The following is a 24487-nucleotide window of genomic DNA, read 5'->3' as shown; positions in this document are numbered from 1 at the left end:
CTGAACCCAAAAGAAGCCCAAATTTTAAATTGTTTTTCCTTAAAGATTAACCAAATAAATTATAATAGTCGGTTTATTCAAAATGGAGGGTGGATCCCAAATAAATTGCTCAACGAAGGATAGACAAATTGTTTTTAATATTTCTTTCCTCGCATTTTCTCTCCCTCTACTTTATTTCCTTCCACTTCGTTTTAATCCCAACATACACCGTCTCTACACTACAGTTACGAATATCCTTAAACCCTAATATACTCCACTCTCACTTCCCCAAAACTCTGAATTTCTAAAACCTTCAATTCTCTTTCAATCATCATCAATGGCGGAAACCTCTCAATTGACTCGTCACATTGAATCCTACGTCGCCTCTTCCTCCACTCCAACTCACCAGGTTCACTCCCACTCCCCATTCTTCCATGGATATTAATTTGAACGAACACACCAATTTAACCGTTTCTCTGCTAATAATACTTGTGCCATGCAGGTTGCAAGCATGGACGCAATTGGATTATTGATAAAGACCAATGCTTTAACTCTAGAAGCACTTGTATGTGTTTCAAATTTATGAGAAAAAAAACAAAAATTGATTTTTTTCCCATTTTTTCATTCATGTTTGCTTAATTTATGTTTTTATTTATTGACTTAATTTGTTTTTGCTGTTTGTAAACTTTAGGTTATAGGGTTGGATATGTATTTGACTTCAACAGATGCAGTTATTCGGTCAAGAGGTATTTGTTGTTTATTTTGTAAACTTTAATTGCATATAACAATCTTTGTTAGATCATGAATGAGCTAGCAAAATTGAAGTTGTTGTGAATGATCTACATATATGTAGGGGGTTGTTTTATTCGAACTCATCACATAACCGATGTAGCATTTGATTGAATTCACTTTAGCTTGATTTGTATGCTAAAGTTTTGTACAAGTTAACAATTTATATGTGCTTGTGAAAATGTCTGTACTATCTATCATAGTAGTCAATCCCGGATAGCGGTGCGGAGCAATTGACCCCAAAAATAGGATAGTGAAATAGTGTATAGTGGGATGGCCGCTACTTGATCACTTTTGGACAAATTACATGAATAATAATTATAAACATAATAAGTGCCGAGCAAAGAACGAAGTGCAAAGAGAGGTGAGGGAGGAACTTTTGATTTTTTCTTTGGAACGAGTGAAGTGCACAAACGTCCGTGAAGGAAGGTTAGGGTTGAATCTCAATTCAAATTTGATTAAAAAACTCAAAATTACCCTTAAAACATTTTAAATTTAAGGGGTAATTTCAAATTTTCACAGGGGAAAAGGATAGCGGACAGAAACCGCTTTGGGGCGGGAACCGCTCCAACCCCCGCTACCCACCAATTACCCTATAGCGTCCGCTATAGTGTTCTCCACTGCTACGACTTCTCCCATAGCGGTCGGTTGGCCTCCGCTCCGCTCCACTATAGTGGGATAGCGGTGCTATTAGCCGCTATCAACTACTCTTCTATCAAATATCTATACGGGCCGAGAGATAGCATAAGAATAACATTCACATGTGCATTTGTGTGTGCATGGATGTAAAATTTAATAGTATGTATTTTGCTTTGGATTATGTACTTATCAGTGAATGGCTATTTGAAAATCTTCTTCAGGAATTCTTCTTCTGGCCGAGGTGCTTACTCGTATTCACTCAAAATATCTTAACAGTGAAACTATACACAGCTTGGTTGTGTTCTTCAAGGAAAGAATGGTCAGTATAAACATTTATTTTGCTACATGGCTTAGTTTTCTAAGTTTTTGTTTGGAGAATTTTTTTATTCTAGTTGGTTTCTGTCGATGGTTTTCTTATTCCCTCTGTTTATTCCCGCAATTCTTTTTCAATCTATATTTCTAAAATCCATACCTCAGAGATTGCATTCATGTTCCAAAGTTTGACTGGATAGAAATTGAGTTGAATCCGTTGTGGATCCTTTTTCATATTGTAATTACTACGACCCTTCCATACACATACCATACCGAGTCTGTGTATTGTGATACTCAATCCTTAATCTAGTCCATTTATTATTTTGAAAAAAATATATTGAATCTCTGCTGCATTAAATTAAGTCTGGTAGCTTTTCTTAGTTGTCTGAAGTTTTGATATTTATGAAATTCTTGTGCTTCAACCTTGAGCATTGCTGATTAAACTGGATTATGGATAGCTGTTCATTTTGAATTCATGAAGTGATGTGATTGATGATCTATAACCTATTTAATGATGTATAATTTCCCCATGATATTTTCTAAGATCAAACTATATAATATTATTTATAATCAGGCAGATTGGCAAGCAGTACGAGGTGCACTTGTGGGTTGCTTGGCATTGATACGGAGGAAAAGTGTTGTGGGTATGGTAACTGGTAGTGATGCCAAAGCTATTGCCCAATCTTTTTTACTGCACTTGCAAGTTCAATCTTTAGGACAGTATGACAGGAAGGTAAATTATTTAAGTTGCAAAAAGGCAAATAAATTTGATTCTTCTGTAAATTAATCTGTCTCAAAATTGATCTTAATGGCTTAATTTTCGTAATTAATCTTTCTCAAAGTTGATTGGTCATTGGTCCCTTCTCGGTAAATATTTGCTTGCGGTTATTATGCAATTGTCCCCCTCCCCCCCCCCCCCCCCCCCCCCCCCTTTTTAACTTCATGCAAGCTATATTCAGTAAACATCTAACCTTTAATTTCTCTGTTTTAATACTGCAGCTATGCTTTGAACTAATTGATTACCTGCTAGAACATCATGCCGATGCGGTTGCTTCATTGGTAGTCCTTGCTTCCCTAAACTTCTAATGAATAAAGCAAAAAAGGAAATATATTATGACTACGAGAAATGTATCATCAGATCTGTTTTATTTTAACATATAAGTGCCATTCCTTTTCCCTTCTGCTTCCACTTGTATATACAACTTACAATCAATCAGTTTCTCAGTATGGCTTTAACTGAAGAGAGCATAGTTATGATTTTGAATCAAATATAAGTTGGACTGGCCGTAGTACAGCCTATTCATTAGTGCTGCTGCATCTCATGTTTTGTCACCATGAAGATAATTATTATATACCATGTATATTGTCCATGTTGACTAGAATATCTTGTCCTCTTCTTCAACTATACTTTCCTTTTCTTCTCATGATTGTTTAAAGCAGACTGTATTATTAAGTGACTACTGTGTAGCTGCATATATCTACTTATTCCCTAATGCTTTATCACAGTCACTTTCATTATACAGTCACACTATATTTCAGGTAGAAAAAATATCAATTGCTATGTTTTAAATATGTGAATTCTAGAAATGCTAAACCATTTTCGTGAATGATTTGAATATAAAAGCGTAGCTTTCCATTTTTGCATAGAATGTTGGATTTACTCAATCTAATGTTTTTTTAATATACACACAAATATTGTTATGAATATGATATGACATAGTGAAGTATAAGAGCAGAGGGTAAGTTATCCAACTAAAAAGAACGAACATATAATGGTCAACGTACAACTAACACTCTATAATGGAGCTTGTGTGTACTCGTAATTATTCTTTATTTTAAGTTTTCTGCTTATGGCTCTCTTGTGACACCGGTGGGCTCATTTACTTTTCGGTAATCTTATAACACATTTGTTTTCGACTGTCTTGTAGGAGGAGGACCTTGTTTTTGGAATTTGTGAAGCCATAGATGCAGAAAAGGATCCAGAATGTTTAATGCTTGCTTTTCATATTGTCGAGTCTTTGGCACATATATATCCCGATCCATCTGGTCTACTAGCAAGCTTTGCTAAAGATATTTTTGATATTTTAGAACCTTACTTTCCTATTCACTTTACACATGTAAGCTTAAGTTTTCACATATATTTCTCAATTAAACATCTTCAATTTATGCATTCTGATTGCTATACATCACTTGGTCAATGACCATATAGGAGCCACACACTAGCAATTTGGTTTGTATGAATGCATCTACCTGTTTTTCACCTATGTGGCTATGTCATTCTATATTGAGTGGCAATGCTGAAAGATTCTGAAAGATGTGGAGTTTTTCCCAAAATATCTATTCTCACTGTTACTTTTTTGCAATCTTTTTTTCTTTACCAGCCAACAGGTGGGGAAACTCATGTGCAAAGAGATGACCTGTCAAGAACTCTGATGGTATGTGCAACTTTTGTCCAAACTTTGTGGTGCTTACAGTCATTGTATTTTCTTATAATTAGTCATTCAGTTATTAATGAGAACCTCTGAAATCTTAAACCATGTTATTCAGTTTTCATTTTGACTAATTTCTGGATGTGAAATTGAAGGTTAGAGCAGAACAGTTTTATGGTTTTCTTTGCTCTTCCCTACTTTTTTAACACAAACAGCTGTCGGCTGAAAATTGCTGGAATTCAATTTGAATGTTTTTTTTTTTGTTGTTGAAGAGATTGGAAAAATTAGGTTTACGGTCCTTTAAGTTTAACCTTTTTTTCTTCCAGATTGGTCCTTTGTAGAAAGTACTCTAATTTCAGAGCGTGTTTATTCCAAAGAAAAAGTGCTCCTTTAATAGGAGAGAGTACACGAAGACACTCCACAAGTTAAAAGAGTAACTTAAGGGATAAAATAAAATACGATAAAATAAAACCAAATAGCATTAAGGCTAATAATGATTAAATAATTCAACATCCTTTAAGTTTTATTTCTCCCGAGTTGGTCCTTTGTGTTCATGTTTTTTACACCGTCAAAGAATTAGGTAATCTGCCTCTAAGGTTTTTAGATTTGGGAATTTAGATTTAAAATTGAAGAAGTGTAAGTTAGAAGCTGCTACACTTGTTTCATACAGTGTTGTAGTGAGTACTCTGGGATTTTCAAATGTCAGTAGCCATGGGTGTTTCTTTGTTTTAAAGGTACATTGATTTAGAAGCGACTGTACAATCAATAGTTAGTCAGCTTTTGAACTAAACTTGTCAACTGCTTGTAACTTCATTGCTCTGGATTGACATCTGCATTTATTAGTGGCCTTTTGCATCACCTAGATTTAGGAGGGACATATACATATATATTAGATCGATGTGGTTGTCTTAAGAAATTTGTTGCTTATTGTTGCCCTTTTTAGGCTGATTCATTGTCCTTCTATTCTATTTTCTCTACCCAATAAAGGAAGCAAAATGCAAATATACATACATGTGTGCTGTGTGTACATGGGATTCACGTCATGCAACACAACATCATCCGTAAATGGAAGAGCATATTCGATATATCTCAGATGCAATTGAAATCTGATACATTATTATATATTTTACATATAAAAAATTGAGTATATATTTTTCCAGTTGTGTTTTATTTCATAATGAGCAAATTATTTTAATTTTCTGCAGCATGCATTCTCTTCTACACCAGTTTTTGAACCATTTGTTATTCCTCTGCTTCTTGAGAAACTTTCTTCTTCATTACTTTCAGCAAAGGTTAGTGTTTTTATACTATAATTATACATTTCATTCTAAATATTTGCATAATTACCATCACACTTTTTTTTTTTATAAAAAAAATCCATTTTATAGTTTCTCATGTGTTGATTTTCTATACATTCAGATTGATTCCTTACAATATCTTAGAGTTTGTTCCGTCAAGTATGGATCCGAGAGAATTGCAAAATATGCTAAGGCTATTTGGTCTTCATTAAAAGACACCGTAAATACTTACATGGGTGAGCCAGATTTGTCTTTTACTCTAGCACCCATAGATGGTATTGACTTTCCAAGGAATGAAGTTGTAATTGAAGCTCTGTCCCTCCTTCAAGAGCTTATTATGCAAAATAGCAGTCAGTTAATTAGCTTGATAATTGATGATGAGGATGTCAACTTTATTATCAATAACATTTCCTCTTATGAGATCTACGACACTATTTCTGCACAAGAAAAGAAGAAACTATATGCTATTGGTCGCATTCTCTATATTACTGCCAAGACTTCCATTCCTTCCTGCAATGCCGTGTTTCAAAGTCTTCTCTCAAGAATGATGGCTAATTTGGGATTTTCTGCTATTAACACCAATGGCTTGCAAAATGGTGGTATTTTTACCTCACAAAGAGTTAACTTCGGATTCCTCTATCTTTGTATAGAACTACTTGGAGGATGCAGGGAATTAGTTACTTTGTCTGAGGAAAAAAATGGGACATATCGCACCATACTTCATAGCTTCTCTGCTGTGCTATTTAATGCCTTTGGTTCAGTCTTAGCTGTAAGTGCTGACAGATGCCCCCCTGATCTTGATATATACATTGGAGGTGATTGCTCTTTTATTTATTTAGCTTAACATTTTCATCTACAAACAGTCTTTATTTCTTTTTGAGAATTTTAATTGTATTTTGTTAAGTGGCACTCCTCTTAAATAACGGTATCATGAACTCGTGACGTAAATATTTATTTTGATAAAAAGATGAAACTTTTTTAGTAAGAATGGGAGGAAAGCACTTTTGAGGAAAATCCGTCTGATAGAGTAATGAGAAAAAGGAAACAGCAAGGCAAAGTGGCTAAAAATTGCAACAAAGGTTTCCAATCTAATTAGAGATGAGGACCAAAGGGAAACCTAATCACATTCTTTTACCATGGCAAATCTAAGGATAAAGAGAACTTTGAAGAAAGGGTCTTCCTCTTTTATACAATAAACGGAGCAATTTTGAAAGTTGCTCACTTACAACCTCCTTATTACTGTCAAAAAGTTTAAAATATGTCATTCATACGAAAATACTCCAAAGTGAAAACTCTATGCCAGTGTTCCCCAAGATCGGCTAATTGGCTATTCCAACAAAAATTAGCCACATTGCAAATATAAGTGGGCTTCTGTTTTTGTCTTTCTGAGTTAGAACAGAACATTGACCAAAAAAGGTGATCTTGTATTGGATCTGCATTGTGTTTTGGATTTAGAAGTCTCTAAAAAAGAGTTTATCTTAGATGGACTTTAGGATTTTCCCGAGTTTGTCAAGGAGAAGACTGATATAATGAGTCATGTATTGCAAAAGGGATTAGAAATGAAAATTAGAGAGTGTTGGGGTAACACCTATAGTAGAGAAGATGGTGGAAAATAGACTTAGATCGTTTGAGCATGTAGAGAGAAGACCTATAGATTTTGTGGTAAGGAGAATATATCAGATGGAAAGAAATCAAACAATTAGAGGAAGATGAAGACCTAGGAAGACCATAAGAGAAGTTATTAAGAAAGATCTCGAGGTTAACAATTTGGATAGAAGCATGGTTCTGGATAGAATATTATGGCGCAAGTTGATCCATGTAGCTGACCCTACTTAGTGGGATAAGACTTGACTGTTGTTGTATATCACTTGGTGGTCAATACACAATACACAAACAAAATAATATGGAAGTTTTTGCAATAACCGTTGGAGGGAGGGAGGAGAGAGAAACAAAAGTCTCTTTATAGTTTGTTGATAAAATTTAGAGTTTCTCCTGTAATTCATTTATAGGAATAGGATTGTTTTGTCTTCTGATTTTTAACTTCAAACATGGAACAATTTTTTTATCCTGTCCAGTCTCTGCTTTGTAAATAAATCATTAAATCTGTTTGATTCACTGCCTTGTGACTTTATTATATTTTCACATTGCTGATTTCATTTTGCTTTTGATGTTGATATACAGTGAAGGGTTTGCTGATTCTGGCAATGTTTCATTTAGATGTTTTCCCAATACCAAAATCAACGTTTGAGAATATTTTGAAGAAATTCATGTCAATTATCATAGAGGACTTTGACAAAACAGTACTATGGAATGCCACATTAAAAGCATTATTTCATATTGGCTCGTTTGTTCAAAACTTCAGTGAGTCTGAGAAAGCTATGAGCTACAGGAGTTTAGTTGTAGATAAAATTATGGAACTGCTATCGCTTGATGATATTGCTCTACCTTTTTCACTCAAAGTAGAAGCATTATCTGATATAGGCATGACTGGCATGAAAAATATGCTTACAATTCTTCAAGGGCTGCAAGGAGCTATATTTGCCAATCTATCTGAGATCTATGTATGTATATATATAATAATTTCATTATCCTATTTGCCGTGTTCACGGCTTCATGTAATATGTCATCTCACTTTTAGAAAGTTCTTGGGCTTATTTAGTCACTGCCTGCTTTTTTTCTTTATTAATATTGCTTCTCTACTTATTTAGATATTATTGTAACTTTCTGGTATTTGTTCATCTAGGTCCATAAAAGTTTAAAGTCTTTAGAAACTGCTGTTCAGCTTTTGGAGTGCTATTCTTGCAAGCTACTTCCATGGTATTCACCTCTTCAGGGCTTACATATTATTTTCGCTTTGTTGTGACTATATGAGTTTCCTTTACCATGATATAATAATAGATGATATTCTGTATTCAAAATAATCGATTGACTAATAGTGCTTTCACTTTATCAACTGTTCACAATTTAATGCTATTCACAACAAAATTTCCGATGTATCTGATATTTTGAATTGAATCTGGGCAGGATCCATGAAAATGGGGGTGCAGAAAATTTTGTAGTGCAATTTGCTGTGGAGATTTGGAGCCAAGCCGGAAGTTGCATGGATTTTAATTCTCCATTTGAGGAAAAAGTAAATCTAACTGTGCCATTTGTGTATTAATGTTCCCTAAATTTTATGAATATAGTGAAAATCCAGTACCAATTGTTATTTAAATGCAACTAAGTCGACAGTTCAAGTAGTAATATTGATTTTTCCTGCTTGTACTGCAGGTTCTTCTTGATGCAATGATGACAGCGATGAAAGTTTCTGTTGGGTGTTGCTCGGTAGAGAGTCAAAATGTTATAATTCAAAAAGCTTATAGTATACTATTGTCACATACCAACTTTCAGCTTAATGAAGTAGAAAGATTGCCATTAACTCTGGGAAAATATGACATTTCCCCTAGGGGCGAAGGGATACTTTTATTATTTACATCAGTAATTATTGCACTTCGCCCTAAAACACTCATTCCAAATATTAGAGGGCTTCTGCATCTTTTTATAATAACCCTCCCCAGGGGTTTCGTTCCAGTTGCACAGGCTTTGGGTTCTATGGTCAACAAACTCATTTCAAAATCCAACGATACAGAGAAGTCTGGTGAATTTACCTTGGAAGAAGCACTTGATATTATATTCAACACAAAAATACAGTTCTCTAGTACTAATCCGTTGCAGAGATGTAATGGATCAAGTAATGGAAGTGAAATGGTTCTAACTGATTTTTGCCTGGGCATGACAAATGATAGATTACTTCAAACCAGTGCCATTTGTGGGCTCTCATGGATTGGGAAAGGTTTGCTACTGCGCGGTCACGAAAAGATCAAAGACATCACTATGATATTTACAGAGTGCTTAGTATCAGACAGAAAGAGTTCTTTGCCTTTAATTGAAGGTTCACATGAAAATACTGAAGAGCAGAAATGGGATCCTTTGACAAGGAAATGTGCTGCAGATGCTTTTCATGTTCTTATGAGTGATGCTGAAGTTTGTTTGAACAGAAAATTTCATGCCACTATACGGCCTCTATATAAGCAAAGGTTTTTCTCTTCCATGATGCCAATCTTTCTGCACTTGATCTCAAGATCCGATTCTTCATTGTCCAGGTAGATGTATTGCGCACTTTAAAACTAAAACTATTTTCCCTCCCCGTGGCATTTGTGAGTAGCTTTTTAACAGTAATAACTACTAGTCTGTGTTCATTGTCTAAAGTCGCCGTATACACAAAACAATACAGTAGTACTAAGTTGTAAATTAGCTATAACAGCTAACTTGGAGTTGTGCTATATCTACTATTTCAGATCTTTACTGTTACGAGCCTTTGCACATGTCATATCTGACACTCCACTGATTGTTATACTGAATGAAGCTAAAAAGGTTAGTGTCAAAATTTTTATCTATCAATCATTACTTATTTTATGTTTATCTTTCATCTAATGAAATTTTTTGTTCCCTTTTAAATTTCGCAGCTCATACCAGTTCTTCTTGATTGCTTGTCTATGTTGACAGAAGATATCCAAGATAAAGATATCTTGTATGGTCTGTTGCTAGTTTTATCTGGGATGTTGACAGAGAAAAATGGTAATTACAATGGCTGTAGTATTTAATTTATCTGATTTTCAAGCCTGTGGTTTATTCTGAATTTTAGGTTCTCATACCGTGATTCAATTTATTTTACCTTTTCATTGTTGTGTTGGGATGAAGATGATGACAATCATGTAAAATCTTTGGCAAGTAGAATGAATGGCCTTTAAATGCTGTCTTATATAAACTATGTTCATGCATGCAGGACACGAAGCTGTCATTGAGAATGCACATATTATCATCAATGGTCTAATTAAGCTTGTGGATTACCCTCATAAGACGGTATTAGAATTTCCTTGTATAGTTTATTTACTGCTAAGAAATGTTGACTTTAGTTGTGTTATAAAGCAACTTCACTGCCTCTTCAACATTTTACCAGCAAGACATGCCTGATCTCCTGGTTATTTCTGGCTGTAACTTAGATACTACAAAAACTCTTGCTCAGTTAAAACACGAATTGCTTCAAAAGAGCTTATGTTTCTCAAACTTATTCAATACTTAATGGTTCTGTGCTCAGTTTCCTGCCATAACCTTTAGACCCCTTATAACTTTATTGCAATTTTTTTAATTATTTAAAGCGATCAAAATTAATAATGTTAATGATGTATTTCTTTTACTCCCCTTGTGCAGCTTGTTCGGGAGACAGCTATTCAATGTCTTGTTGCATTATCTGAGCTTCCCCATGTGCGTATATATCCGTTGAGAATACAGGTTTGTCAAGCCTTTAGTTGCATTCAATCTCTTATTTGATTTACTTTGATCTAAATAAATTTCATATTATTAACTTCTATCTTTATTTTTTTGGAAACATTTGACTTTGAGCGCCTATTTGTTATTCTTCATACTATTCTTGTAAAATATCAGGTTCTACGGGCAATACCAAAGTGTCTTGATGATACAAAGAGATCTGTTCGCAATGAAGCTGTCAAATGTCGGCAAGCATGGTTAGTACTTCATATGTTTTAGGAATCCTTACAATTCTATCTGTTGCAGTTACTGTTATGTTTGCTTCTTCTACTCATATTTGCATGACCATTTGATAGGGCGTCTATTGCATCATCCCGGAGTCTTCAGTTATGAAGTTTTAAAGCAGCTACCGGAAATGCTTTTGAACGTTATTTATTAGAGATTCTTTCACCCAAAGTTTTGTAATCTAAATTTTACACTTGAATCATTGATTATTGATAGTATTTCTTGTAAATATCGAAGGTTGTAAGTTTTATTATGTATTTCTAGCAATTAGTTGAGTCGACTTTTATCTGATTAGATTCATGTAACTGTCTGTTGAAACATTTTGTATGACTGAAGGTGGATGAATATGGGAAAAATGAGTGAAATATAGAGATAAATTTGCTGCCATACATGCCTTACTCGTGACAAAATTATGCTATAATTTAAATTAGGGTCATTAAAATTGTGCTCATTGAAATTAAACTAATTTATTATTCTCTCTTTCATAATGATAAGTGTCATATTTAAATTATGCGTGATATTTAAGAAAATAATTAGATGCGTTGATTTTAATGATATAATTAGTACTATATTAAAAAATGTGTTGTTGAGTTGGATAGCAATGTTAAGGTTAATAACAATAATAAGGTTAATAACATGTTAATGAATTAAACTGAATTAAACTTAGATACAAGCAACATAAATTTATAATAAAATCACTCTGCAACTAAGTAAACATTTCCTGTAATTTATATAATTAGTACTATATTAAAAAATGTGTTGTTGAGTTGGATAGCAATGTTAAGGTTAATAACATGTTAATGAATTAAACTGAATTAAACTTAGATACAAGCTACATAAATTTATAATAAAATCACTCAGCAACTAAGTAAACATTTCCTGTAATTTGCAATTATTTCTGTTTCACATTTGAATTATCAGTTACATCGAGTGTTCATAAACATGTAGACATGACAACAAAACCTGGACCCGCTCCGAAGTTGATGGGGAAAACCTGTTTTGACTGGATTTGGGTTTTTCCGGATTACAAAATATAGAGATGTGTCGGGTAATGGGGACACTAGTATCCACTCCGAACCCGTCCCCGAACCCGTCCCATTTATTTCATTGTATTTATTATTATTTATTTTTGATAATTTAGAATATTAAATACGTGTTAATTAAAATATTTGAAATGTATCTATGAATTTTATTGAAATTGTTTCATTTTATTATTTATAAAATAATTTAATTTTGGAAAAAAAAACTATTTTTATTAAAAAATTTGATTTCACTAAATGAACGGTGGCGAGACGGGGATATCCGAACTCAACCCGAGTCCGTTTGGGTCGGATTTGAAATTCTCCATTCTCGTTTGGGTTTGGAGCGGGAAACGGGAAACGAAGTTTGTTTAGGGATTCGGATTTGAATTTGAGAGAGGTAATAACCGTCTCCGACCTGTTCCGTTGCCATCCTTATAAACATGTATTGCTAAAAGATAATGGGGGTTTGCAGGATTCGAGACTGATGAGACATAGCTTTTCATGATTGAATTGTGTGAGTCGGTGGGTTTGAATCTCTTAGCAAGACTATTTTACCAGCAATTCAATGTTGTGATTGGAAATCATAACAAAACCTGTATGGCAATACTTCAACATAGAGGGAACAACACAAATTATTATTTTTAACTTGCTCTTTATATGTACCATAGATTTAAGGGATATTTTAAGATGATAGAGAGTTGGTATATGATATTTTAGAAATGGTTTTTAGACAATCGATAGTAAATGATAACAATTGGTGCAAATTTTTTTTTTTTTATATTAAAATTCAGACCCCAAATAGCACATGTCTTCGCTCACATGACAGTGGCAGAAACAGCTACCGAACCATAACTTTGTCCAATAATCCAAAAGAAAAGAAAAGTGTTTTGATGAATGATTGAGGGCCAGTTTGTTTCAACTTTAAAAAAATGGATTTTTTCTTTGTATTTTTAAAAATAGATTTTCTAAAATCGTTTTTCAAAATATTACAAATTTTTTTATATTTTTCTTTATAAAATGAAACACTTAATTTGACATCCTATAACATAAACATGCATAATTGAAGATCAAAATTTAGTCAAAATCATAATTTTTTTAAAAAGTTGTATTTCAAAAACGATTTTTATGAAAATCTATTTGAAATAGCTTCAAAATTAAGTGATTTTTTGAAATTTTGATATTTAAATTTTTTCTCCATAAATAGATGAAATACCTAAAATCATATTTTAAGAATAACTATTCAAACAAATTTTTCATTTGAAGCTTTTATAAAAAATTTCTTTGTAAAATAAAATTTCGCAAAATTTGGTAACATTATAAAAATCATTTTTAAAAAAAGCCAAAACAAACGGGCTCAGAATAACATGATTGTACTCCTTGTAACATTATGCAACATAAGTTCCTCTGTATCAATCTATAAAGCTCCATAGCAGGATTCCTCCAACAACACTTTTTGATTAAAAAAAACATAGGATATAGACCTCATATATATTATTGGTGAATACTGAACATGTTTTGTTCTTCAGATTTTCTACAAAATTCACCAATTACATTTTCATGTCTTCAATATATCTATATATCTCTATAAGGTCTTTATTTTGGGCGACATGCTCTTTCAATAGGCCCAGCTTGCCTAGCTAGTTGAAAATAATTTTCAAGTTTCTTTCTCAATGCAACATATTCTTTCTTCATTTGTTGATAGCTCTTCCTACACCTGAATATATAACAACAACAACCATTGTTAAGAATCATATTCCATAAATAAATGACAGTGTAGGAATGAACATAGATTTAATGAAAGTTTCATTACCCTTCTGCATTTCCAGTTCTGCAATATTCTCTAATTAGAGTCGATTCTGCTTTCACCTTTTTCGCTCCAATGCTGTAAATCGTAATTTATTAAAATCATGTAAAACTAACCTCAGCTGATAATATATATAATATATATGTAACTATGTACCTTGAGCTGCTTCCTTTGAACTGATGCATGATTGTGTCTAGTTTGTTGAAATCCAATGGATTCCTCTCCCTGCCACAACCATACAAATGACACCAATTTAGTTTAAAATTACTCACAATTAATTTTACAAATCCTGATGGAGTTAATATATATAATAAACTTACAGTGTCTGTTCTAAGTTAGAGATAAGCCTAGATGAATCGCGGTAGTAAAGAGTCACAATTTCCTCAACAAAATTAGGATTAGCATCATCTTGCAGTTCTTCAAGTTGAATAAATTGTTCATCAAGAAGTCCCTGCATATTTGATTTGATTAGTTAGGTAACTAAGTAGCCATGAAGAGTACTATAATGTAGTAGAATACTACTGTAAGAACATTGTATATATATATACCTGATCAAAGAGTGACTGTTTCATTGCAGCAACTTGTCTGCGAGAATTGTTTCTGTCCATGTTGATATAATTATTTAGAAGAAGAAGAAGATGAAGGGACAAACAAGGAAGGAATAATAGTAGATGGAATTGAAATATAACATGATTTTGAAATGAAAGTGTGGGATGGTTTTTATAGGACCCAAAAAAGATGTCATGTCCTATCTTATCCTATGCTTATAATTATGCTACGCTATAGTGTGTATGAGAATCAAGTGATTGTGATTCAATCATGTAAAATTTGTCACTTTTTATGAAACTATACTTGAGAGAGTGAAATTTTAAATTTCAATCCATGTAACTTAAAAGGAATAACCAAGTATTCCCTTTAGATATTACTACATCGGTTTTTTATTTTAAGAAAAATATCTCATCCTATGGTTGGATGAGTCAGACAGGGTGCAAGTAAAAATTTAGCCTGCAAATAAGTGAAAGCAGGACTGGCGGAAGGGAGACGTAGACATCGTAACTTTTAAATCTAAAGGAAATATTTATGTTAATGTTTATATCTGTAAAAAAAATAGACGGACGGGACAAACATATTAGATGATGCGATTTTGAAATTTTGGCCAATTCTAAAAAAAGTGAGAGCAAACTAGACATGATGACAGACCGAGTTTGTTGTATCAAACTTATGCGATTTGTATACATTCAAATATATCAATCATTCAATAACTTTTTTTTATAATAAAGATCGAAGAGAATACATATTTTGTTATTACTTTTTTTTTTCAAATTTAAAATGAATGCCGTTTTATAATTTTTATACATATAAATTATATAAAAGTAGCATACTTGATATTTTTATTAAATTAACATCATTAGTTATTATATTAATACTAATATATATTTTGTTATTGAAAGGAATTTAGTATCACATTCAAACATAAAAGAAAGTCCAATTCCACTCAAGTATATGTTAATATATAATTACGTGCAATCAATTAAACAGGGGAAAGGTTTAACACTTTAATTAACACCATTAGCCATAAACAAAGTACTTGTACGGAAAGTGGGGGCCATTCTTTTTATATAATATTTAGAGAACATATATATAAAGAAAATGAATTGACATGCTAAATGGACTAACTTATGATTTCTTTTCAATCAAATTTTGGTTGGCATCTTTTAGCATTTAAAATGAAAAATGCATTAATATTTTGAAAACATTTGTTAAAAGATAATTTCAATTTGGTTTTTATTTTAAGATAATAACAAACATTCGTTTAAAATTTTATTTTATTTTATTATACTTGGTAAAAATTAGCTAAATATTGAAATACAAGAAAAATAATAATTCTAACTCAGGTTTATTGTGATGTATTAAATAGGTAAAATTTTGGCATATTATCTTTTTAAAAAGTATTGTGGTAGTCATTTTTTTTAATCAACTATAAAAATATTTAAAAATTAATCATTAAATTCATTGCTAATTAAATAAAAAATAACCTAATATATTTTGAAGAGTTAAAAATTAGAATAATTTTTTTAAAATTAAAAGACCAGAATAATCTCCAAAATTAACCGAATAAAAAAGATATTAGTCCTAAATTTTTTACTAACACTTCAAATATATCATGAATCTTAAGAGTGACACTCTTAATTAAACGTTTTATTATTTTTTTAATTCCTCTGAAATCACTATTTTAATTAAACGTTTTATTGTTTTAGCACGAGAATCAATTTCTATAATATTTTATAAGATGAGTAATTGGGCCCGTTTATATAATTTTTATAATGTTATATAATTTTGTTTGAAAAAAATTACAAAGAAATTTTTCATAAAAGTTTCAAATGAAAATTTGATTTGAATAGTTATTTTTAAAATATAATTTTAGGTATTTTATATTTTTATTAAAACTTTTTTTAGATATCTCAATTTCAAAAAAAAAATCACTTAATTTTCAAGATATTTCAAATAAGTTTTTATAAAAATTATTTTTGAAATACCACTTTTTAAAAAAAATTGCGATTTTGACTATATTTTGCTCTTTAATAATATTTGCTTATGTTATAGGATATCAAAAGTAATATTTCAATTTAAAAATAAAATAAATATAAAAACGTATAACATTTTAAAAAATAGTTTTGTAAAATCTATTTTTAAAAATACAACCTATAGTAAATTACTTTTGATGAGACACTGATTAATAAAAATTTTCATCATTCTTTTTAATATTTACTATTTTATAAAATAAAGAAATACAAATGAGTCTCCCACCTTAAAATCACATCTCATATTTCATCAAATAAAGAGTGAATAATAAAAAGATTTTTATTAGAAAGAGATGTTAACTTCTATCAGATAAATTATAAAATACACATGATATTACACAAATTAAAACACTATAACTTTGTCACTACACCAATCATTCAAATACAAACTATCATGTCTAAAAATGAGAAAGAAAGAAAGGTTATGGAAGGAAGACGAAGATGCATTAACATATTCCATCTCTGTTATTCGGATGCATAAAATGTACAGTAAGAAATTAATATTTAAAGGGATAAATTCTTGACCATTTTTATAAAATAAAAGGAGACATGCACATACTAAATTGAGATATATGCTTTGCACTCTCTCTCTCTCTGATTGCAACAAAAAGAAAACCAACTTAAATAAATTCCAAAAACATTATTATTGGGTATCGCATGAGACAAAGAATTTATCCTATAAAGTGCATGATCGTATAAATTACAAAGTTATGTCATAACAACAAAATAGAATCATTTTGTTAACAATTAAATAACTATTATGATATTTGTTTTATAAAAATAAATTTTAATAGAAGAGAAAAAATAGAAAATTTATTTCAAATGTCGAGTGTTTGAAATATCTTACCCTTTATCTACTTTATTCAATAATTATGGAAAAAGAAATCTCACTAAAAAAATAGGTAAGAGAAAAGTATCTTGAATCTTGATACATAATTATTAAATGTTAAAATCACTCTTTTTAGTATTCCGTAACAAACCACACTCATAAAACTTATATCATGATACATACAAGACATATATTGGCTGCATACATGATGCATTAAAAGTATTATCATTACAAGATAGAACTACTTGTCGGATTTAACCTCTCATAACGCGAAAACTATCTCAGAGTATTAAAGTTGTCTTATGTATTTAGAGGTTATATGTAGGCAGTAAATCATAGTTTAACTAAGACAAATTAAATAGAAGTTCTTTTTTGTCATGGTTTAACTATGATAAGTGTTTTATTAGACTCTTTTTAATCACAGTTTAAACATATCAAATTTTGAACCTTGTATTGTAGTTTGCCCTTAAAGATGACCCTACACAATATACAATTATGTGAAAGGTGAAATTACCTTGCAAAACATATCTTCAAAATTTTTGTGCATAGGATTTTAACCCCTTACAAAGTTGACATGTGTTTAACCCTTCACAAAACCTGACAAACATATGACGTTTTAGACTTTGTGAGGGGTAATACTTGACAAGGCACCGTAATATTTTAAATTTTATGGAAGTTATCCCTCGCAAATTTTTAAAATATTGTATAGAAAATATTTATTATAATTATATTATTTTAAGTATTAAAATAAAATATAATTATTTTAATATTTATAATAATATTATTATAATAAATAAACATTTTAATAATAAATAAATTTTCAGCTATAAAATTATAAAAATAAAATTCAAATAGAATTATAAAAATTTAAAAATAATTATTTCATAATTAAAATTCAAATAAAAATAATTAATACAATTATTCAAAACAAATATCATATAATCAATCATCTGAGATATCCCCCTTGCTCTCTTCTACATCATGCTGTCCTTGTCCACTAACTTCTCTGAATTTGCCTTCTTTGCCATATCCATGAAAACCTCCATATTCACCACCGAATGTTTGGTTCATCTATGATAGGGATGTCAACGGGACAGAGAATGTTCGGAGGATGCTTCCCCGCTCTCCGCCCCACCCCCAAAAATTTTCCCCGTCCCCATCCCCAATCTCTGTCACGGGGGAATATTTCCCCCTATCCCCACAGATCCCCACAGAGATCCATAGATATCAAATCTTAAAAAAATTTCTTTACTTTTTGATCAAAACTATAACACTAATATTTCGTTATTTTTTTTTTCCTTTTTTTAGAATTAAAAAAAATACAAAAGCACTTGCTTATTCTATTTTTTTTTCAATAAAAAAAATTAAATATTCAACCAAACTTGTTACTACAATGCATGCCCTTGTACAACCATGATGTAATGCCGCAATACATAAGCAAAAAATAACAGTAACCCCTTAGGAGATGATGAATGAGAAGACAGAGAGTTGAGAAAATAAAAGGAGGATATGACATGTACAAACACTAATGACTCTTCATTTTCTAATACATTAAATATATTTTTTTTTATAAAAAACACATGTTAAATTATATATGATTATATACTCCTTCCGACCTAAATTATAAGCAAATATTCTCTTTTTAGGTTCATTGAATAATGAATGTATGTGGTCTACATAAAAGACCAGATACATTCATTATTTAATGAACCTAAAAAGAGAATATTTGCTTATAATAATGGCCAGAGGGAGTATTAAATAAAATATAAAATATAAATAATATGTTCGGGGTCGGAGACTCCGTGGGGCGGAGGATGCTTTTCCAATCCCCGCCCCAAAGTGTCTTCAGAGGAACTTTTCCCTTCATCCCCGTCCCCACGGAGGAAAAAATCCCCAACTTCAGAGCTCCGAACAGATAATTCCCACAGGGATCTCCGTTAACAGATGCGAATTGACATCCCTAATCTTTTTTTTTGAACCAAAAATATATTAATTCAAAAAACTTTACAAACACGGCAATCCAAAGGATTCAGCCCAAACCTATCATCCTATAGCATTAAATTGGCTATATGCATACCAATTTCCCTAATTTTCCACCCTCTATACACTATATTATCAATAATTTTTTCTATGATATTCTTACTATAATTTTCTTTACTAAAAACAGTTGCATTCCTATACAACCATGCTTCATGTATAGTCTCAGTCACCACCAATTGGAGTAACCGAGTGTCATACCCCAAAATTTACCTCCCACACTTCTCTTATAACAAGGTTCAAGATTAAACTCCAAAGATCACCTGCTCAAGCAATCCCAAGATCCACAGTCAACTGATCCAAACTTAAAGATCAACTACCATCAAAGCATGATTCAAACTTCTAATCATTGATCAAATATCGAGTACATAAGTGTATATCCATCATTTGATCAAAATTTGATCATGATTTATCAGTAGAAACTCAGAGATGAACAAATACAAAAAGGTTCAGATTAGGGTTTCTCTAGTAAAAAGTCAACTCAACTTTGACTGATCATAACTTTCACATGGAGCATCAAAAATTCCCCACTCAAAGCCTATTTTGAAGGAAATTGGATTCTCTACAACTTTGTCTCTCACAAGCCAGGGCTAGAAATGCTTCATTTGAGAGGTACAAAGCAAAAGATTACAGGTCATTCTCAGGCATCCTTCAAAAGCAGTTTTTTTGTCAAAGAGGATATGATCAAGATAAAATCCCCAAATGGAAAATATGTTCCAAAGTGGCTTATAGAGGACCTCTTGAGGTTTCTAAAAAGTATTAGATCTCCCTCATAGCTTAAAAATTGAGTGAGATATGCTTGATCAAAGTTAAGGTGATTTTGGAGGGCCAAACATGAAAAAGGAGGGTTCAAATTGAGAAATCTTGCAAATGGGCCTATGTTTTTATGGTACAAACTTGATCCACAAGCCATTAGCTTGTCCAAAACAAAAGGGCACGAACTTTAGCATATTAATTGATTTAATATATTTTTTTATTTCATTTTATGATTTAATTAAGTATGAAAAATCAAATATTATGATAAAATATTCATATAGGCCAATTTCAATCAATATTAATGGCAAAATATGATATAATTTCGTGACAAACCAAATGAGAAAAGATTGATACATAATCTTGGCAAAAAAAAGAAACTTCTTATTCAAGAAATAAAAACAATTTCTCAAAGAAGCAAGATTGGATTCTAGTGGAGTTTTGGACCAAACTTTAACCTAATTCTACTCTACTATAAGTACATAACCTAAAGCATAGGATTAGGGGACGAAAATTCAGAGAGAGGCAAAGGTGCAAGAACAAAAAAAATCTTCAAGAAACTCAAATTCGACTTTGGCGAACTAAGAGGATTCAAGGAGATTCAAAGGCCCTAAAAGCTTCCTCAATTGATTCTGAAGGTGATCGGATCGGTACGCTGCTACAACACCCCCAGAATTACCTCAATTTTGTCAAAGTAAGTCACTTCAAACTTGGATTCGATTAGCGTATTATAGGCATTCTCATGATGATTTGATCGTATATTCTGGTTTGTCTTGATGCATTGGTTGTTTCTGGATTAATTATGTGGAGTTTGTGTGGTTAAAACTCGTTCTGCCATTAACGTCCTCATCGAGTTTTAGGGTTTGATTTTGGGGTTTTCGTTTAGGGGTTAAATTAGGGTTAATTAAGGGCATCATCAAACTCACAGGGTTTAGACGAAGAGAACTAGGGGATTGCGCCAGATTTCTTTGAATGTATGCCTTATTCGCTATTTTTGTGTTCTTGATTTGCTACGAAAAAATACATAGCTATTTCGTAGCTATTCTTTCTGGAATTTTACAGGTCTGATGGGGAAGATGATGATGTGTCCCCATCCGGTTCGCCCATTTAAAAGTTCGCGCGCGTTTTACTTTATCTTTCATTGTTTTGTATATTACTTATTGAACGCATGTTTCAGACAGATCAGCGTGTTTGGTTGGGTGGTTTGTATAGAGGTTGGTGATTGAAGGGGCGTGGGTTCGAACCTTCGCTCCATATTATTTTTTATGAAAACTTTGATTTCTTGATTCCATGCGCATATAATCCTGTGGTCCACCATGTGTCCTCAGATCTGGTCCCTTGAGTCATATTCCATCTGGATCCTACGTACCTGAATTATTCCCTATAACATGCACCCCAATTGTAACCACACCTGATCAGAACCTTAATAAAATTTAAATAAATTTTTAATTATTTGTTTTATTCTAATTGAAATATCTATTTTTAATATATATTAATTATATAATACCTATTTTTTTTAATAAAATAAATATATAATGATTATATTAAGGATTTTTAATTTGTTGTTCGTGCCGATTAAATCGATTAATCGCTATGGTCAACAATGATTTTAATTAAAATACTATTTAATTAAAATACAAATCAAATTATATTCGATTAAATGGTTGCAATTATCTTATTGATTGTGATGATTAATCCTCCCTTGCTCTAAATTTAATTTGTTATTATTTGTAATCGTATTAATCGGTTATGAGGGGTAACAATACAAAATAAAATTCACAAAAATAATAAAACACATTAATTCATTATTAGTGATAATCGAATCAATCGATTTGAATTGGTAATGGTGCAAAACCCCTAATCTCTTGACTATGGTGATCAAACCTATTGATCATTGCGGTTAATTGTGCCAAATCAGGGTTGTACGCCCGAATCTTAAAATATTTCTTAAATCCATTCAAAACTACAAAATCATCAAACTACGAAAGGCCATTCAAAAAGCCTCTAAAAAACATTTCTAATCAAATTCAATTCTAATGGCGTACAACCCTCCCCGAACTACGTAGACTCTGATCCTCCCTAAGGAGGTACGTAGGCACTTGGCAACAAGGCGAGTCCCCCTCTTTAAATTTCTAATCATATCAATACAATTCTGTTTGCCACCCTTCTTTATGAACCCTGCCATGAAACCCTGATCTTTGAAATATTAGCCTTTAGGAAAGGGTTGAGGGTGCCTAACACCTTCCCTCAACCTGATTATAATAACTTACCCTGAATCTCGTATCTGCGTAGGGTTTCCTATTCGCCCTTCAGAATAGGTGGCGACTCGAAGTTTAAATTTTTAGGCAGGTTGCTACACCGAGCCCTCCATCCTTTACCCTTAGTATGAGCAAGGAGCCATTGTATATCTTTGCTCCAAACATGAACCTGATGACAAGTACCAAGCCAATGCATAACTCCAGCCCAAATGCCAGCAATTTTAACACAAGAGAAGAACACATGATCTGCATTTTCTTCCTCTTGACCACACATACTGCACATCGAATCTCCAATAATTCCAAATCTACAAAGCCTCTCCTTTGTAGCTAAATGACCATGGCAAAGCAGCCATAAGGTAATTCTTGCTCTTGGCCGTGCAAGATTATGTTTCATCAGTCCCTGCCAACACACTCTTTGATTACTATCCATTAGCATATGGTAGACACTCCTCATAGAGAATTTCCCAGTATTCAGCATACGATCCCATTGCTGTTGGATCCTGTCCAGACTTCCCCTTTCTTTCAGAATTTTCTTCATCTTCCAAGTCCAATTCAGGCCTGCACTTATAGTCATGATATCTCTTCCTTTTACATAAATCTTATGGATCCATTGAATCCACAATCTGTCACTTTTGTTACAAATATCCCAAAGAAACTTCAATAAGGCAACTTGATTCCAGACATTCAAATTAAGCAAGCCAAGACCACCCTGTTTGATAGGACTGCATACTTTACTCCATGCAACAGGACTCTTCCTACTTTTGTCAGTTTTCCCTGTCCATAAGAAAATTCTGCAGATAGAATCTATACTTCTTAAGACAGCTTTAGGCAATGGAAAATTCAGCATCCAGTATTGTGCTATAGAGCCAATAACACTTCTAATCAATTGCATTCTACCTGCATAACTCAAAAGCTTGGAGGACCAATGTCTGACACGGCTAGTAATTCTATCAATGAGTGGAAGATAATGTTGTATACCAAGCTTACAACTATGGAGAGGCACTCCTAAATACTTGACTGGGAAAACACCATCATCAAAACCAGTAATAGTTCTGATCCTACTCTTGCTAGCCTCATCTAAGCTGCCATAGAAAGCCTTGCACTTCTTGGGATTAAAGATGAGCCCTGTTGAATCAGAAAATTGATTAAATGTATTCATCATAATGCTAACAGAATCCACATCACCCCTACAAAAAAGTAAAATATCATCAGCAAATGCAAGGTTAGTGATTGCCAGACTCTTGCATTTAGCATGGTGCTTAAACTCAGTGTTCTTTTGCATCTTCAACATACACCTATTGAGATATTCTATCATTATCACAAAAAGAAGAGGAGAGACAGGGTCACCCTGCCTAATGCCTCTCTTAGCCTGCATACTATCAGTGATAGCTCCATTAACCTTGAACACATAATTCACAGTGGAAACCAGATTCATAATCCAACCAACAAAGATGCTAGGAAAGCCCATCTCCTTCATAATGTCCTCTAATGATTTCCAATGAACCATATCATATGCTTTTTGGAGATCAATCTGAAACATACATCTAGTAGTACCATTCTTTCTACCATAGCCTTGAATGAGTTCAAAAGCCAAATGAATATGACTGTGAATATCTTGTTCAGCAAGGAAGGCAGCTTGGTTCTTGTTAATGACATCAGGTAACACTTTCCTCAATCTGCCAGTAAGAATCTTAGACACAATCTTTACAAAGACATTGCAGCCAGCAATGGGTCTATAGTCCTTTATATTCTTGGCACTGTCACCTTTAGGAATTAGAGTCACAATAGTGTTATTAAACTGCCTGTGCATACTACCAGTTCTAAAAAAATCATATACAGCAGCCCTAATATCATCTTTCATAAAGTGCCAACAATGTTTAAAGATCTTAGCATTAAAACCATCACTGCCTGAGGATTTATAGTCTCCAATACCCTTGATAGCATCATCAATCTCCTTGTGGGAAATCTGGCTGATAAGGAACTGTTTGTGATGTAAATCCAACTGGCTACCCTCCCTCATTGCTTCAACATCAATGTGTTTCACTCTCTTAGAGCAATCACCCATTAGGATACCATAGAATCTCATCACTTCCCTCTCAATGCCTTGCTGATCATCAATGATATCTCCCTTATCATTTTGCAAAAAACTGATACCACTCTTGTT

At 32.4% G+C, this 24487-nt stretch overlaps 2 protein-coding genes across 3 annotated transcripts; one reads left to right on the top strand and one right to left on the bottom strand.

Annotated features, from left to right (window-relative positions):
- Window positions 1–144: 144 nt before the first annotated feature.
- LOC131654173 (MMS19 nucleotide excision repair protein homolog) lies at window positions 145–11425 on the top strand. Of its 2 annotated transcripts, XM_058924594.1 has the most exons (20): window positions 145–388; window positions 482–544; window positions 671–725; window positions 1629–1726; window positions 2294–2452; window positions 2719–2778; window positions 3648–3836; window positions 4101–4154; window positions 5354–5440; window positions 5568–6261; window positions 7628–8007; window positions 8190–8263; window positions 8471–8576; window positions 8717–9588; window positions 9784–9859; window positions 9952–10063; window positions 10272–10348; window positions 10697–10777; window positions 10931–11010; window positions 11110–11425. In XM_058924594.1, the coding sequence occupies exons 1-20, from the start codon at window positions 317–319 to the stop codon at window positions 11144–11146; spliced, it is 3426 nt and encodes a 1141-aa protein (XP_058780577.1). In that variant the 5' UTR covers window positions 145–316; the 3' UTR covers window positions 11147–11425. The 2 variants fall into 2 exon arrangements, with proteins under 2 accessions (XP_058780577.1, XP_058780578.1); XM_058924595.1 differs by lacking the exons at window positions 145–388; window positions 482–544 and having other exon boundaries at window positions 708–725; window positions 2298–2452.
- Window positions 11426–13402: 1977 nt separating this feature from the next.
- LOC131648436 (histidine-containing phosphotransfer protein 4-like) lies at window positions 13403–14534 on the bottom strand. Its single transcript, XM_058918194.1, has 5 exons — window positions 14413–14534; window positions 14185–14315; window positions 14021–14089; window positions 13871–13942; window positions 13403–13774 (listed from the first exon to the last, which is right to left on the bottom strand). Exons 1-5 carry the CDS (start codon window positions 14470–14472, stop codon window positions 13654–13656), a joined length of 453 nt encoding a protein of 150 aa, XP_058774177.1. The 5' UTR covers window positions 14473–14534; the 3' UTR covers window positions 13403–13653.
- Between the last annotated feature and the right edge of the window lie 9953 nt (window positions 14535–24487).

Source organism: Vicia villosa, linkage group LG2 (genome assembly GCF_029867415.1).
Source record: "Vicia villosa cultivar HV-30 ecotype Madison, WI linkage group LG2, Vvil1.0, whole genome shotgun sequence".
NCBI lineage: Eukaryota > Viridiplantae > Streptophyta > Magnoliopsida > Fabales > Fabaceae > Vicia > Vicia villosa.
The sequence above is the reverse complement of the archived record's forward strand: the minus strand, read 5'-3'. Positions and strand labels throughout refer to the sequence as shown.